At 51.1% G+C, this 17,390-nt stretch overlaps 1 protein-coding gene across 6 annotated transcripts in view; it reads right to left on the reverse strand.

Moving 5' to 3' along the window:
* Nucleotides 1-17,390, reverse strand: part of CHCHD6 (coiled-coil-helix-coiled-coil-helix domain containing 6) — a 246,330-nt gene that overhangs the window by 44,183 nt on the left and 184,757 nt on the right. For all 6 annotated transcript variants that reach the window (XM_045991348.1, XM_045991352.1, XM_045991350.1 and 3 more), the window contains one exon: nt 1,141-1,211. In XM_045991348.1, the coding sequence (XP_045847304.1) occupies nt 1,141-1,211 (71 nt within the window). The remainder of the gene's footprint in view (nt 1-1,140; nt 1,212-17,390) is intronic.

The following is a 17,390-nucleotide window of genomic DNA, read 5'->3' on the forward strand; positions in this document are numbered from 1 at the left end:
AAGACCTTTCCATCTCCACCTGCTTACTGGGAAGTTCTTTCTCTGAGTCTCCTGTTACTGCTCTAGGACTTAAAATCTCAAGATAAATGCTTTTCCCCAAAGCTGCTCTGTAGTCCATTCCAGCAGTACAGACCCCTAGCTTCACCTGCCCCATGCTGCACCCCAGATTTGTACTGAGTCCATCTGTTCCCCTGCCCTTCCTGGCTCCTTGCATGGTCTGCATCAGCAGCTGTATTTATAAGCACTTTGTCACCTCCTTGTCACCCAAACCTCCCTCTGATGATTCCTTCTTGTTGTGCCACATCCAAGCCCTCACCATTCTGCACTGTGACTGGTTTGCCTGGAGAGACACCCCGATTTACACCTGGGAGGGAAGGGAAGACCCTTGGGGGATGAATAGGGCATTGGCCCAGTCCACAGAGACCACCTTCACACAAAGGACCCAGAGCACAAGGCCCAGCTCTCCCTTCCACGGCACCCTCTGCAGACCGTCCTGTGACATGCCCCAGAAGTAGGGTGCACGCATAATGAACACACTGCAAGCACCTGCCATTCCTTAATGTTCTGGCTCTGAGGCCTCCCTCATAGCGCAGGAGCAGGACAGACAGGTGACTGGATGCTGGCACTCAGTACTATGTGACCTCAGCCAGCCATCAGTGTCCCTGAGCCCCAGTCCTGCTGAGAGTAAAATGGGGGCTGCCCCAGGCATGTCAACATGTGAGAGGTACATGGCTCAGGGCCTGGCACACAGAGCTGCCCTCAGGAATAGGCTGCTCTGAAAACCACCTCCACAAATTAGGGCGAGGGGCAGCGGGGCAGCAGCCCCCCTTTCTTGACTCCCCGGGGAGCCTGATGGCCAGTCTGTGGCCCAGCCCACAGAACATCTGGCCTGAAACAAGCCTACCAGTCTGCCATAGCCCCCTTCCCACCGCCAGGGAGCCAGGGAAGAGCTGAGTGCTTATTTGGCCAATTACAGATGACCAATGGCTGCCTCATATCCAGGTGAGAGACCGAGGAACAGATGGTTGTCTGTGTTATTAGAGAAATTAGAAATTAGGCAGGTGGTGGCAGGTTTCAAGCCATGTGTGGCGATTCTTACAAATACAGGCTATTTACAAAAAATAATAAGTAAATTCTTACTTTATTGTGCCCTCCATTTTCGAAGCTGCCTCATGGAATTGCTGTGAAGACAGTTTATACATCTCGACGTTCTACAAAGAGAAAAACAGAAGTGGTTACTTACCAAAGATTGAAATTTTCCTCTGGCTCCCTCAGGGGTGCAACCACGCTAAAAACCGACAGATGCTAATTTCTTGACCAGCATCAAAGCAGATCAGTGATTGCGGCATAGCTCGGGTCTAGTTCCCACCCACCGTGGGCCAACCCTAGCTGCAGAATCCAAGGGTAGCAATGGCTGGACCAACACGTGGATCCTCTGGTTCGGGGGCTGGGAACACACCACTCTGAAGGAGACCTGGCCTGTTACCTGATTTTGTAAATAAAGTTTTAGTGCAACACAGCCACACTCATGATTTGTTTCATCATTGTCAGTGGCTGCTTTTGTGCTCCAATAGCACAGGTGAATAGCTTAAACAGAGACTAAAATACTTACCATGTTTAAAGAAAAAACATACTGAGACTTGATCTGGTCCAACCCCTGTTTTGTAGGTAGGTGGACTCTGCTGCCCAGAGGTGAAGCAACTTGCCCAAAGCCACACAGCAGGCAGCTGTGCCAAAACCACAGCCCAGGTGTCTGATTCCCAGCTGGGTGCGTGCTTTGCTACCCGCCAGGACCACCTTGTTCCCTGGCAAGGTGGCTCCCTGTCCAGAGCTACAGGGCAGGACCAAAGGCTGGCACCTCCCTCCCTTCTGAGGTTACCGAGTAAGTGCGCACATCCAGACCAGACCTGTGTAGAGGACAGCCTGGCCTTGCAGTAAGACAAAGCTGGGCTGAAGCCCTGGGGCCACCGCAGTGTGAGTCTGGGTAAGTTACTCCCCTACTTTATGCCTCAGTGCCCCAGAACCTAGCACTTTCCACTTGTTTCCAGAAGAGATCAATAAAAATGCTCCGGCTCACGTGACCTGCCACCACACTCCTGGTGGGGCCCCTTGAGGCTCCCGGTGGATAGACTGATTTTTTGCAGGAAGCAGTCTCAAGAATGAAACCCCGGAGGACAGCCCAAGACGGGCCAACAGTCAGACTTCGCTGGTGAGGGTGACAAGATAACAAAGGAGCCATGGGAAGCCTGCCCAGCCACGCACACCTGGGCCAGATCGTTCTCAGAACCTATGTGTGTGTGGGGGGTGGCGGGTGGTTGCCCCTCTTTTACAGATGAGTAAATGGAAGCTTCCAGATTCAGGGGCCTCCTACCAGCCTGGGTCAGTCCCTGCAAGAAGTTTGAGAGGCAGTTAAAGGGACCCTGAAGTCACAGAGCTGTGCCCCTGTGCATGCCCGTTGGACTCTAAGTCTGGATCTCCCCACTCTACCATTCACAGAGACAGCCTGGCCCAAAAGGAACAATTTACTCCTTAGACAAAATGGTAAAGGTGACAGGTAACCAGACCTGAGCCATGCAAGGGAGGCACCTTACCCCCAGGGCACCCCACCATCCATCTATATTCTCTGTAACCTTCTCCGTTACCAAGACGGGGGCAGAAAGCACCTCCCCTAGAGACCTGCAGGGTATCAAAGGCAGAGTCTGGGTAGGAACGTGGCCCTCATTCCCATCCTGGTATGTGCCTCGGGGAAGAGTTAAATGGTAGGGCCCACCAAAGGGGGTGTGCCTAAGGGAACATCTGGGGCCCAGACCAGCAGGAGCCTGGGTGCCAGAATACTGCGCGGGGCTATGCTGGGGTGAGTCCCGTGTCGGGTCTTCCGCCCCCCAAATGCTGAGGGAGCCTGGCAGGTCCTCACCTCTGAGCCCAGGAGATAGCCCCTGCCTCTCTACACCAGCCATCAGGCACAGCAGATGGGAAATGCGAACACTCCCAGCACACATTGGGCGTGAGATACACAGGGGTTCCCTTCCCCCGCTCCCCAGCCACAATCGCTCTGGCTCCTACAGGTCTGTGTTGACTCCAAGCTGCCCCATGTTTCCTTTCTAGAGTCTTGATGTTCCAGCCAAGAGATTATGATTTTGCCTCAACCAGTCTGACATTCGACCAACATGGAATGTCCTAGGCATGGGCATAAGGACACAGACATGAATCGGCTTGGCTTCTCCTCCCACTCCACACAGATGCTCTTCTGTGATATCCTGGATGGGGATCATTTGCCATCAGTCCGACCTTTCCATCCATGGGCCCTCACAGAAGACGGCATGGCCCGCAGGCCCACCTTTCCGTTTTTCTGGGGCCTATGCGTTCTGTGTTCTTGAGTGAGTCACTTCCAGCAGCTAGTTTCCTCGTGGTAAGTCAGGGCTCCCCCTCCCTTGCAGGATGGCTGAGAGACGGAGCTGAGTGGTGGCAGGGTCATGGTGCCCACCCTGCCCGCTGCAGCCACAGGTCATGGCACCACTGGACTTTCTAAGGTGGGCTCGGGCCTTACTAAGCTCCTCCTTCTGCCCCCGCTAGGTTCACTTTGCCACGAGACAGTCTCTCGGCTCAGTCTCTCTTTGGAGACGTGTCAGGTCACTGTCTTCTAGGCTTGTGGCCTGTGGTCTGTCAATGTCCCTTCCCAAGGTGGGCTGCTGGGACCCCCAGCACCTCCGTGCTGCCTCTCCATCTCCATGTGAACGTGGCTCGGCCAGGACAAGCTCAGCAAGCAGCTGAGTTGCCTCCGAGCTCAGACTGAACATGTGGTCAGCGAGATTTGTCACAGGAAGTGCCCACAGGCCAAGAAGTGGCTGTGATTATCCCTCTGCAGCTTCCTCTATTGTCTCTCAGAATGACTCAGAGGAATTCCCCTTCCTGTTGAACCCGCCCTCCCTCCTGAGTCTGCCATGTCATCTGCCTGAGCAGACCCTGGGACCAAGCACCACAGAGAGTTCCCTGTGCGGCTCCCCTGGTCCATGGAGGTCCTGGTCTGTGCCTTGGGGATGCCGAGCCCACTGCTTGTGTCCACCAGGCCTTCCTGAGGGTGCTAGAGTCCACTCAGACCCTCTGCCTGGAGGAGTGGGACATTCTGCAGACCCTTGGGCCAGACCACCACTGTGGGCTTCTCTAAGGATGGGGGTCACCCATGCTCATACAGAGAACCTGCTGGGTGCCAGGGGATTCTAAGATGAGCATGGCTGCCCCCGCCCCCAGCCTCACAGGGCTCCCAGACAACACAATGTCACAATTACAAAGGGATGCTCAGCCAACTGTCCCACTGAATAGTATTTCACAGTAGGTTCCGTGATGACAAGCAATGCTGAAAGGCACATCATGGCATCGTTACCTTTGTGCACGAGTGGGCGTAGTCAAAGCGTACATTCTAGAAGTCAGACTCTTGGGTCGAAGGGTACTTGCTCTTTTAAAAAATGGAGTCTTACATGATGAGCATAAATGAGCCAATAATGAGAGGAAGAGGGAGGGACAGCACACATTAGATGTTGTAGTCTTACCAGAAGTAAGGGAAGGGGCCAGAGACAAAGAGAGCTTGGGACCTGGGGTTCTCAACTGTAGGCCAGAAGGTGGGTTTTACTTTTTACGGGAGGGAGTGGCAGGGGAGATGCATGTTTCAGAGAACACTCTGGCAGCTGTGTGGGTGGGTGTGGAGTGTGGTACCAGCAGAGCGCCTGGAACCGCCTGCAGCATCGTCCACGGGGCCTGGGGAGGCCTGGGCGCTGTGCCTGCCTGGAGCCCATCACCCATTTAAAGGTGGCAGGGAGACGGCTCCAAACGCACTGCACCGAATGCCCGCACGTCAACCAGCACCCAGTGACCGTCAACTATTATCCTCCCCATTACACTCCTCAGGTTCCCGATCTCAGAGTCTTGTCCTCCCTCCACCCTATAAACAGCCGCCCCTCCTCCTCCTCCAGCTGCTCCGTATGCATGTCTGAAACCAGAAGACCTGATCTCCATTAATTAAATCTGCCATTAAAAATTAAATAATGTGAGTAAGAAGGTGTGAGTGTTATCTCTAAGGGTTTCAAAAGTCACAGTGTTTCTTCAATTACTTCCCAGGCAGTTTTCATATTTCATACTGTCTGATTTCTCCAAGGGCCTGGATTTGTGAGATCAAAAGAGAGTGTGATGGTGAGGGGGAGGCACAGGGAGAAGGCTCAGAAGGGGATGACAAGGAAACATGCTGCAGGCCACAGAAGTGGTCCGGCTACCCCCACTGTGGAGCCATGAGGGACCAGAGCAGGGCAGGGTGTGGGAGGGGGAGCCTGCGCTAACCTGCTGGGCAACGTAGTGAGCTGTTGCCGTCCTAGAACAGAAGACAACAGAGGTCAGTGTGACGGCCTGCAGAGAGTGGCTCTTGGGCCTAAAAGCCCTTCCAGCGGTCATGCAGACTCGTACCTGAGCAACAAGGATCCATAAGTTGCCTACTGTGTGTGTGGGCCTCTGCTGGGTGTCATGGGAGATAGTCTACGTGGTATTCTGCTGGAGAGGGAAGGCTGAACCAAAGTCTAAGGACCATCCTGGGAACAAGTGAGACAGCTGGAGGGGCAAGGATGGGTATGGGCCCTGGAGTCAGGATGCAGTCCCTATGGTGTGTACACTGCGGGCCAGTGTCCAGACCTCTGTCTCTGCCTCTTTAGCCTCTCTTCTGTAAAATGAGAACAATAATGGAGCCCCCTTCACACAGTTGTGTGGGAACCAGTATAGGTGCCAATAAGATAATGCACATAAAATGCTTAGAACCGTGCCTGGCACAGAGTAAACGCTCAATAAATGTTTTGAGAACTTAAGGGCCAAATGCCTATTAACCAACAAATATACTCGGAAGAGATCTGAGAATAGTAAAAGTAAGAGAGGTTTGCTTGAGGATGTAAATTCCACAAAGGGAGGGGTTTTCCCCTGTACTGCTCGCTGATCTGTGCCCAGAGCCTCTGCCATACCTGATGCATAGTAGGCCCTCAATCAGAAGTAGAGTGAACAGAAGTAGAGATAAGTACCATTAGAAAAGATTCAAAAACACGTTTGTGTCGTTTGTGTCGTCCATCAAGAGGGTTTGCCCTCTTCCCCTGTGGGCACCGAGGAGGGCGCCGCACAATCGAAGGGGGACATGTCGCTCAGAAGGCTGGACAGGATCACTGAGGCCAGGCGCCGGAGCAGGGACTTCCAAACAGCCTGATCCCTCCATGCCCAGAGCAGGGCTTCAAGGCGGGAACACCCACTCCTCTGACACATGAAGACACAATGCTCAGAGAGGCAGTGGATCCAACCCTCGGGGCCGGAGTCTCAAGGGAAAGAAGCAGGACCTGAACCCAGCCCCATCAGCCTTCCACTCAGTGCCATGGCCTTCCCTCTGTGCCCAACTGTCCCTCAGGGAGAAACTTAACAAGGCAAGGCCATGCAGACAGGACTCCAAGCTAATGTAGAAAAATGCGAAGTATGGGATCCTGGCTGTCCAGTGCAGGAGGAGATTGCCAGCAAAATCAAAATCAGTGCGGGTTTGGAAGGGCCCAGAGGTGAGGGCTCAAAAAATCCCAGAATCCCAGAGTGAGGACAGGAGAGTCCCAAGCCAAGGTGCTATCTACATGGCTGAGGGCCGGTCATCCCGGGAGCTGTGGAACTCACTGGCCTAATTACCAAAAGCTTCTCAAAGCTCACAGGAATGCTAAATTTTAAGGGGAGTGAAAAAAATTAATGTATTCAGGATTTAAAGAATCTCTGACTTGAAAATAATAAAAAGCACAAAGAAGAAATGCATGTAAGCCTTTTGTAGAGTCAAATAGTCAACATAAAAATTTCTAAATCTCAGGACATGTGATCAGAAACACAGTTGGCAAAGAATGGAAATTCAGTTTTGTGAAATGGCTTAACAGCTGGTTCCTGGCTATTTACGAAGTCACACAACTACACTTTGTCTCTTCCCCCCATCCTGGGTACCTACCAGATCCTACTCTGCTCTCATGTGGAGAAATGACCTCTCTTTCCAGACTTGCTCTGGCACTTACTGTAGATGGGGGTTCACACACAATAACCTTTCCCTCCATTGCTTGAACTCAGCAATGTCCATCTGGGATCCTTCAGAGCTAGCGCTCCTTCCTTCCATGGTCTCCTCACCCCCACACCCACCACCTGAACTGTCACAGCCATCTATGGTCAGGCCACACCCAAAACCTCCCCCATCCCCACCCAGGACAGCCCTATCTAGGATCTTCCCTGCACCCCCACAACGGTCCTACCTGGGATTCCCCATATTCCTCCTTGTACCCTGCAAGATAGCCGTACCTGGTACCTTCTATTCCCCAGAAGGGCCACCAACCGAGGGCTCCAACTTCATCTGAACCTTCCACACAACTTGTAATTCTCCACAACAGCTATCTTGACCTTAATTTGGCACCCACCCTGAACTACTACTATGGGTATATGACTGTGTTTCAACTTCAGAGACCAGTGAGGCTGCCAGTGGGCACCAACAGGCACGTCTCCCCCAGGACCAGACACGCCTCTGTCTCTGCACATGACCCTTTGCTCCCAGAGGCGAGCCTACCATCCCTCCAGGCTGCTGGGTTCCAGGGTCCACAGTGGCATGCGAAGATGACTCCTCCCTGAGCCTGTTACCTCCTGGTCCCGTGGGGGTGCTCTGAGGGTACGCTGAATAATGGGTACAAGCTCGCCCAGCGTGCCAGTGTTCACTTGTTTCTTCCATACATTCAACCAGTATTTACTGAGTGCCTACTGTTTGCCAAACCTTGCTGTACACTCAGAGGGCACAGCAGTGAACGTGAGAAATGAAGTCCTTGCCTTGACAGAGCTAACAGTCTGGATATGGAAAGACAAGAAAACAATTCTACTCAGAAGTGTCATAAAGGGACGTAGCAGGTGAAGGGAATGAAAGCGACAAGATGTGGTGGGGGCTATTTTAAAGTTGAGCCAGGCCTCTCTCCCAGGGTGCCTTGGGCTAGATGTGAAGAGGGAAATAAGATTTAGGGAAGGTCCTAAGATGGGACTACAAACACACTTGGCATGTTCTTGGGAAAGCAATGGGAGTGTGGTTGGAAGATGTTCAAGAGAAGAACAGATGTAGGGAAAGGACAGGTTGGCCGGGAGCCACCGGGGGGTTTGATCAGGGGATAATATGATCTGATTTCCACTCTGGAAGGATCAGCAGTTGCCATGTTACAAAGAGAGAGTGGAAGGACTGTCCCAAGGGAGCCAGTGGGTCCTTTCCTGAGGGCGGGACAAACACGACCCCACACCGATGGTAGAGAGTCAGCACTGTGGAGTCGAGGAGACAACTTGTGGGGCATCGGGTAGGCTGCGGGGATGTGAGGAAGGGGTGCAGGGCAGTGGCTGGAGCCTAAACAAGGACTCCCGCAGCTTTGCTACAGAGCCTGCACAGTAAGTCTTAGCTGAGCACTGAGATTCCCCCTTGGCCCTCAGCAGAACCAGGTCCCGTCAGTCATAGGATCCCACTCTCAGTTCCTCTTTCCTTCTGAAACTCAGAGTTCCGTCTGAACTCTCCTCTCGTGCTTCTCATTAAGTCCGCCCCCCTACATTTGCCGCAATGACCACCATCACCTTAACTACACCTCTCAGCTTAAAACTTTCCATGTCCCTCCCCGTCTGCACAGTGGCCTCTGACTCTCCCTTTGAGACGGCTCTGTAATGAGCAACCTTGGCACTGGCCCTGGTGGCTCTGCCAGTCACCTGAGACAACTCGCCATCTTCCAAGTCTCCATCATGCTCTCTGTATTGTTTCTTCTCCCAGTTCTTCCTGGCCTGAGAAACTCTGATTTGTGCTTTGAGACACAGCAACGCCCCCTCTGCTGGGCAGTGTCATTCCTCTCCCCGCTCCCAAGCAAAACTGATGTTTCCCTTCTCGGTGCTCTGTACCATGCTTTTCAGCAGCATTTCCCATAGCGTGCGGCAATCCTCTGCTAACACGCCTGTTTCCCCAACTCAGACTGAGAACTATATGAGCCTAGGGTCAGCTTTTTTACTTTACTGATCCATACTTGAAGAATGAACAAAGGTCTTGTTATTCAGCTCACTCTGGACCTTGCAGGTCTCTGGACTCTGTGCCGCCTCAGCTCTGCCCTCAGCACTTCTGGCCTAAAGTTACCAATGACTTTCTACCGGCTGGGCCTCCAATCCTAGAGATCTGCCCTCCTCGCAGGAACAGTCCTGAAGCAACACCCCGTCATGTCGTGCCCTACTGTGTCCTTCCCCTCTCCCACCAGGACACCCCCATCCTGCCCTTCCAGGCACCCCTCATTCCCTGGACATCTCCACATCCCTGTTCCTAACCACACGGCTGGCTGCTGTCTGAACCTTGCAAAGATGTGAACTGCTGATTAGTGTTGTGACAGTCGCTCTAGGTGAGACCTTCTGAGAAACATTTGCATTTGTAAAGTCAGAGAGAAAAGATCCTTCTCTGTCACTTTCTGCTGTGCCATAATGAAGAGTCTAAGGTCAGAGCTGGGTTTCCTGGACCACGCCCCTTCTCTTCTGTGTGTTTAACTAAGACTTCCAGCATTTCAGTTGCTTCTGGGGTGTGTGTGTGTGTTGCGTGTGTGTGCACCGTTGTGCATGTGACTGGGGGTGGGATTTACCACTCTCCTTACAAGAGGGTGAAGAAACAGAGCTCTAGGCATCTACATACACACAACACACACACACACTCGCACACATACTGTAACCACTAGATAAATGTAAAGCCGTGTTAATCAGCAATAACTGTACATGTTTTTTAGAATTTTGATTTACACTGAATACTAAACTTCAGCCACCAGACCTCTAGATGAGTGAACTTCCTCTAAGAACTCTTCTTTAAAATTTTTTTTCAAAGTAGAGTTGAGCTGCAGCATTGTATCCATTTCCGGTGTGCAACACGTGACTCGTGACTCGACATTTACGTACATTAGAAGATGCTCACCGTCATGCTAGTCACCGTCTGTCACCATCTAAAGTTGTTACAATATTATTGACTATATTCTCTATGCTGTCCTTTCCACCCTGACCACTCACTTACTTTGCAACTAACTGGAAGCCTGCGCTTCTTACTGGCCCTCCCCTATTTTGCACCCCAGTCCCCCAGAGAACCAGCAACCGGTTCTCTCTCTGAGTCCTTTTCTCCAAGAGCTATTCTTCATTGTGTGGGGTTGAGGTGTGTCTAGGTGAGAAGACCCACACCTTTGGAGTCCTTGGTGACTTACTGGGTGACCCAGGCTGGAAAGGAGCAGCATGCCCCACAGGACACACATACAAGGTGCCCTGTGGTTCCGTGGCAGGGCCACAGTCCCCCAGGAATCTGTCAGGACCACACAGGGCTGACTCAGCTATAGCTGGGGGAGTGTCAGAAGGGGCCAGTCAGAGCGGCAGGGTCGGTTCCTCTTCGAGAGTCTGAAGGGAAGACTCCACGTTACAGTGTACAGAACAACAACAACAAAAAGAATTCAGAGGAGTGGGATTATTCGAGAAAAACTGCCCGGCAGAAGTCTGACAAATATGTTAAAGGCATAAAGATCAAAGCCCCATTTAAAGTGGTATGTGAAAAAGATGTTTTAAAAAATGTCGACGGTATGTGGAAGGTTGAGTGTCTGCCCAGACCCAGGGCCGGGCTGGGAAGCGCGGAGCCAGACTGAGGCCAGGCAGTGGATATTGAAGAAGAAAGGGAAGCAGGGAGCTTTAAATGGCTGCTAAATACAGAATGGCATTTAACCTACATGGACAGAAGCCACGTGAGGGTAGACAAGGAGGGAATTTAGCGGTGTGCTTGCAGTAAACAGGACTGACAAGGTAATCTGCCGCTGTAATCACTCCACTGGCAGGATGTGGAAGGAGGCAGGGCTGTCCAGCCGGGTCGTGCTGCTGCTCCAACACAAAAGCTGGGCAGCCAGCCATGCCTCAGTGCTGCTGTTTAGTTGGTTTTTACATTGGCGGAAACCTACTTGGCTAAGTGAATATTGAAGGAGTTCGAAAACAAAATGCAGAACACAACAGAAAGTAAGAGAAAAAAAAAATGAAGAGGCACGAATTTTAATTCCATTTCTGTGACTTACTAGTGGGCTGACCCTGAATAAAATTCAGTCTTGATACTTTGAATTGCTCATTCACTGCAACAGAGGGTAGTAGGGGAAAACTCTCAAACACAGCCTCAGCCATGGGACCCCTGTGAGGCTGGGAATTCCGTGGGGAGGAAAGAGGCAATGGGACCATGTAGGACTGTGGCATGGGCTCTCTCAGGACCTAGCCATCAGACGTTCAGGTGCAGCACACGTAGGCCACAGTGCATTGAACCAGATGTTTCCGCCCTTTGTGCTAATCCCTAAAGTTCCCTGTCCAGATGAATGGCAGGGGCACTACACTCAGCAATTCTCAGCTTTAGCAGACTCTGCGCCCTCTGGGCTGGAGGCTGGCCACACGCTCCTGACAGTGGGCCTGAGTCCCTCTCTGTAGACCGCCACAAGAGAGAAGTTCCCGGGGCGCCTGGGTGGCTCAGTGGGTTAAAGCCCCTGCCTTGGCTCAGGTCATGATCCCAGGGTCCTGGGATCGAGCCCCACATCGGGCTCTCTGCTCAGCGGGGAGCCTGCTTCCCCCTCTCTCTCTGCCTGCCTCTCTGCTTACTTGTGATCTCTGTCTGTCAAATAAATAAATAAACTATTTAAAAAAAAAAAAAAAGGAGAGAGAGAGAGAAGAGAGAGAAGTTCCCCCAGGCTGTCTGCTACAAGTCTGCAGCCCTTGCTCTCAGCTAAACCTCCACCTGGTCAGTTGGGGGCAGCAGGGCAGGAGACAGCCTGGCAAATCCAAGGATGGCTCCTGAGCCGACAGCAGCAGCGTCTCCTGGGAACGTGTTAGAAACACCGAACATCACAGGCCCTGACCCATGCCTCCTCTTTAGCAAGCTCCCAGGTGATCTGTGTGCATGGGAGGTTTGAGAAGCATAGGTGTGCAGAAGGTGGGCCTCCTATGGGCCTCGTTTCAATGGTATTATGTTAATTTTTGCAAAAAACTGAATGCCCTTGGTTGGGCTAAGGGCCCTCCTTAGTTCAGCATAGTCCTTCTATGTCTCTTTGTGGCTTTTTGTGGCTTTATACCTGCAACCCCAGAGATCTGAATTCTCACTGGGCTTCTGAAGGCAACTACACTGGGGCCCTTGGTGTGGCGTTTATACTCTAGGCCAGCAGTTGTCAACCCCGGGAGTGCGTCACGGTCACCACAGAAACTTTTTATATGCATAAGGCCTGGGCCCACCCCCACAGAGTCTGATGATCAGTTGGGGGTTGCACCTAGGCATCAGCATTTTATTATTTTTTTTAAAGATTTATTTATTTATTTGACAGAGAAGGGAGGGGGGGACAGAGGAAGAGGGAGAGAATCCTAAAGCAGACTCCCTGCTGAGCGCAGATCCTGACTCAGGACTCAATCCCAAGACCCTGAGATCATGACCTGAGTAGAAATCAAGAGTTGGAGGCTTAACCCACTGAGCCGCCCAAGCGGCCCACATCAGTATTTTAAAGAAGTAGCCCCAAAGGATTCTCATGGCAGCTAAGGTTGGCAGTCACTGCTCTAAGGCCAGGGAAACCTGAGCTGAAAACATGAGATTCAAGCCTGGCTTTGCCACGTACTAGCTTTGTGCCTTTAGGCATGTTACTTCACCTCTCTGTGCCCTGGCTTCCTCAAGCACCAAATGAGGATGGTAACTACTCAGTAGGTGTGGTGCCTCTCTCAAAGGAATAGTTAAGGATGGAGGGAGACAAGGCTGGAGGAGAAAGTGGTACAAGGCCTGGAGATGCAGGAAGTGCTCGATATATGTCAGTGGTTCCTGGTGCCATTTCGCTCTGGTCTTGCAGGGGAAACTGACCCCCAGTTATCATGGTGCCACTGAGTCTTCTCTTACCAGTGCCCAATGCTTCCCCACATGGCATGGTTTCAAATGTTCCCCAAATCCTGTGGGCACTCTTTGGAAAGAACCTCAGTTGATCTCTGTTCTGGAATGGAACATAAGCCAGACCAGGGAGACAAGTGCCTCTTATCTCATACAGTTTACACCTGCATGAACATAGTCTTAAATAACATTAGCTTTTGGGATGATTCCATTTGAGTCAGTTCTTGCTGGTGGCCTCTTGGGCACTCCTTCTTTTGCTCCCTCTCCCAAGCTACCAATTTCCCTTGGGGAATGCACACGGTTTTAGGGAAGCAGACCACAACTCCAGATCTGGGGGTGGCAGTGTGTGACCGAGGTCAGGCCAACCAGTGCATGCCAGTGGCCTGGCCACAGTGCTGGCGAGTGACCTAAGCTAGTCTTGTTGGAATGAGTGAAACTTGCGGTGTTGCCGGGAATTCTGATACTCGGCTGGTATCTGTTGTTCTGGATGGTCAGAGGAGGACAAGCCCAAGGGAGTTGGGGGGAAGTGGGCGGAGTTTGTGGATAAAGCCCACCATAGAGCCTGCCCCACTCTGGGTCTCCTGCTTCCTTATGGGTTGGGCTAGAGTCTGGCTTTTTGTTTCCTAAAGCTGGAAGTTTGCATATATCACGATCGCTCTGCCACTGCTCAGCTATATCAGCACCAACTCTGAGCCAAGTGCTGTGCTGGGAAACCTACAAACACTATCTCAAATGCCAAGGTCACAGAGGTGCTAAGCAAAATGGCTGGGAAATTAGAATCCGGTCTTTCTAACGACATACCACACTGAGCTTAATGTCAACAAAAACTCCCAAGTCTTTTCCATACATGTTGCTACAAAGTACTTGTGTAATAACTTTTCTGGAGCCAAGTAAAAAAAGCCCAACATTTGTTCTGGCCAAATTTCAATGTAAAAATTTAACAAATACTCAGTTTAATGGGTATGATTCGGTAAGATCTTCAGTGATTGATTTATCAGTGTCAGGATACTGTTGGTTGCAGATAGTAGAAAATTAGACTCAAAGTGGTCTGGACACTAAGAGCAATTGCTGGCTTATGTAGTACAGTGGTATTTTAGGTAAGAATCAAGTGACTGAACAAGGTCACCAAGAACTTGTTATTTCCACCTCCCCATTCCACTTTCTTGAATTTGGCTTCACCCTAAGCCTGGTTCTCCTCATGGCTGCAAGGTGGCTGCCAGCAGCTGCTAGGGGCCCCGCGCTTCCTTGTTGACACAAGGCTGGAAAACAGAACATCAAGCTGATGGAAGGGTACTCTCACTAATGGGAAAGGGGAAGGGAAGGAGCAAGAAAAGACACAGTGACCCCTGAAGCCCGCAGAATCCTATGATCTGACTCAAGATGTGAAGATCAATTTAAGCCAACCAGGGACCACTGTGGACTGGCACTGGGTTCCCTTCACTCAGACATGCATGAGCTATACTGACAGGAAAGGGAGGCATCCAAATGGAAATCCAGACTCTGACACCAAAAGGAAGGAAAAGTACATGTAGGGCAGCCCCAAGCAGCACATGGATCTGACCACTACTCAACACAGTCACTATCCATTCAAGTTTTGGGTAATTTGCAAATCTGATCACTCGGTATTCTAGGTCTTTAAATCAGCAATGAAAATGTTGACTGAAGTGAGAATGAAGAGAACTCTCAAGGCTCACGTTGATCTGTTTCTTAGCGTCCTTCCAGTATGGTAAACTGACCTATAACGAAACAACCTGATCATCGTAACAGGTAACCTGACCCAAAACAATGTCATCTGTCTTCTCCACAAGTACAGTTACAGAAAATCCAAGGCACTCCCAGAATCTCCTATTTCAGATGTCTCTAAAGGAAACCCTGTCAGCTTGAGACCCGGAGAGCGTAGCCTGAGTGATGATGATGCCCAAAGCCCGGTCTGCACACCCAGTGCCCGCTGGACCCAAATACCCCATAGGTTCTCAACAGGTACACACCCAATGTGCTCGTTCCTGTTGTTTTTAAATATGGATTGAGGTATAATTCATATAACAGAAAACGAACGATTTTCAAGTGCACATTTCAGTGGCACTCAGTATAATCATAACATTGCACAATCATAATGTCTATGAACATGCTTGGACATGTATTTGTTTGAGTCCCTGTTTTTGGTGCTTTGGGCTATATACCTAAGAGTAGAGCGGGAGCATATGGTAATTTAACTTTTTGAGGAATTGCCAAACTTTTCCACGGTGGCTGAAATGCAAAACATTGCATTCCCACCAGCAATGTACAAGGGTTTCAATTTCTCCACAACATCACTAACACTTATTATCCTCTTTAAACAAAGAAAGTTAGAGCCATCCTCGTGGGTGTGAGGTGGGATATCATTGTTTTGATTTGCATTTTGCTAATGACTAATGACACCGGACCCCTTTTCACGTGTCTGGTGGCCACCTGTGTGCTTTCTGGGCCTGTACTGAGTTGGATTGCTTGTCTTTCTGTTCTTGATTTGTAAGTTTCCCCAATTTCCTTTTGACTCTGTTATTCCAGCAAGAACTCTCAGAACACCACCTCTTCCCTCCCTCATTACCCTGAGGGTCACCAATTTCTGTCGTTCTACCTTAGAAATAGCAGCAAATGCCTCCTTTCCTCTCCGTCCTTCCTCCCACGTGCCCTACTTCAGATTTTCCGTGACTCTTCCCACGACACTCATAACAGCCTTGCATCTTTCTCCCCATCTCCAAGTTTCTCCCACCTTCCTTCTAAATTCTACAGCACAAATTTCATCTTGTTACTCCTGTGCTAACAAACACTTCCTTGCCTTCTGGGACAAAACCCGAGCATCGTGGCATGGCGGCAAAGCCTCCCTCGGCCTCCCTGCCTGTCTCTCATGTCCGTCTGCAGTAACGCTGCTCTGCAAAACATCCACGAAGCTGAGTGTCGCTCGCTCAGCTACACGTTTGCTTATTCCCTGGCCAGTGTGGGTCCCAGCCCGGACAACAGTTCCCTCAGTCACCTGGAGGTCCCCCGAACCCATCCTATCAGATCTGATTCCAATTTCATTTCCTTGGAGATGATGTCTGGACTCCTGCAGTCCATGTGAGCGGACCCTCTGTTGGTGGTCCAACAGCATCACTTTTATCACATGCTGCAATGCCAAGTACGGGGCCCGCACACCCAGGCTGCCCTTCCTGGAGACACTGCCCCCTTGGGAGGCTCTCTCAGGATGGCTGCCAAATGGACTGAGGGTGGGCTTGACCTGAGGGTGGAATGCAGTCTGGAGTACACAGAGAAGGCAGGCTACTTGAGTACACGAGGAGGATGGATGGAATGGAGCAGAAGTCAACAGGAAAATGTCACTAAAAAGAGCACAAATCATCACAGGGCCAAAGAAGAGGTGGTACATTGCTGGGGTGAGGGGGAGCCAGCACCTTCATGTGTCCAGGCTGTGGGCAGGTTGCCTGAGCAGAGGTCCAGCCTCATGAGCACAGCATCTGACACACAGAACCCACACAGATGCACAATGCTATGAGGGGAACTGTGCCCTCCCAGATTCCTATGTTGAAGTCCTAACCCCAGAATCTCAGAGTATGACCTTATTTGGCAATAAGGCTGATGCCGACGTGAGGAGCTAGGATGAGGTCACACTGGAGCAACCAGCAGAACAGGCACAGTCCCACTCTTGATGCACTTATGGGCCAGCGTGGAGACAGACAAGAAAGCGCAGGCGGCGGCTGTCTTGCGCACAAAGGAAATCAAGCAGAGCAAGATGATGGAGAGCCAAGTGCAGGCACATCGAAGCACCTCACGGGGCAGGGAGAATCATCTCCGAGGAGTGTACTAGAGGCTTCATGGAGAAAACATAAACAAAAACAGGTTAAAGGGAAAGAAAAGGAAAAAACAGAAAGAACGAGGGAAAAGGAAAAGAGAAAAAGAAAGAAAGGTACGGGAGACTAGTGTCCCGGGCAGGGCGAGGAGGACGGCAGGAGGGGCGTGTGGAGCAGAGCACACAGGGGACGACAGCGATGCCACCTGCAGATTGTGCTCAGAACTAGGTAGCCACGAAGTATTCGCTAAGCAAAAGACGTAACTCTTTAAAAGGACGTGGTCACAGGAGCCCACATAGCTGTTCCCAAGGCGTGTCCGAACCTTAACTCTGTCAATCGAATGAAAAGTTTGCCGGGAGGCCAGCTAGCTTCTGGGATACGTTTTAAAACCTCTTCTTCCCTTAGAAGAACTAAGGTTCAGCTGGCTGTCCTCGGGCTGCAGACACCCCTGCATTCCCCCATCTCGAGACTTGGAAGCCCACGGTGTTGTCCCTTGGCACTCTGCCTCCACTCTGGGCACCACAGGCACTGCTTCCCAAGGCTCCCGTGTTCCTTCTGCTTCTCTAATCCTTTTTGGCTCAGCATAGTTTCTCTGGTTTCTTCCCCAAACTTCTGAAAGATAAAACTGTCAGCAA

This window comes from Meles meles, chromosome 20 (assembly GCF_922984935.1).
Source record: "Meles meles chromosome 20, mMelMel3.1 paternal haplotype, whole genome shotgun sequence".
NCBI classification, from domain to species: domain Eukaryota; kingdom Metazoa; phylum Chordata; class Mammalia; order Carnivora; family Mustelidae; genus Meles; species Meles meles.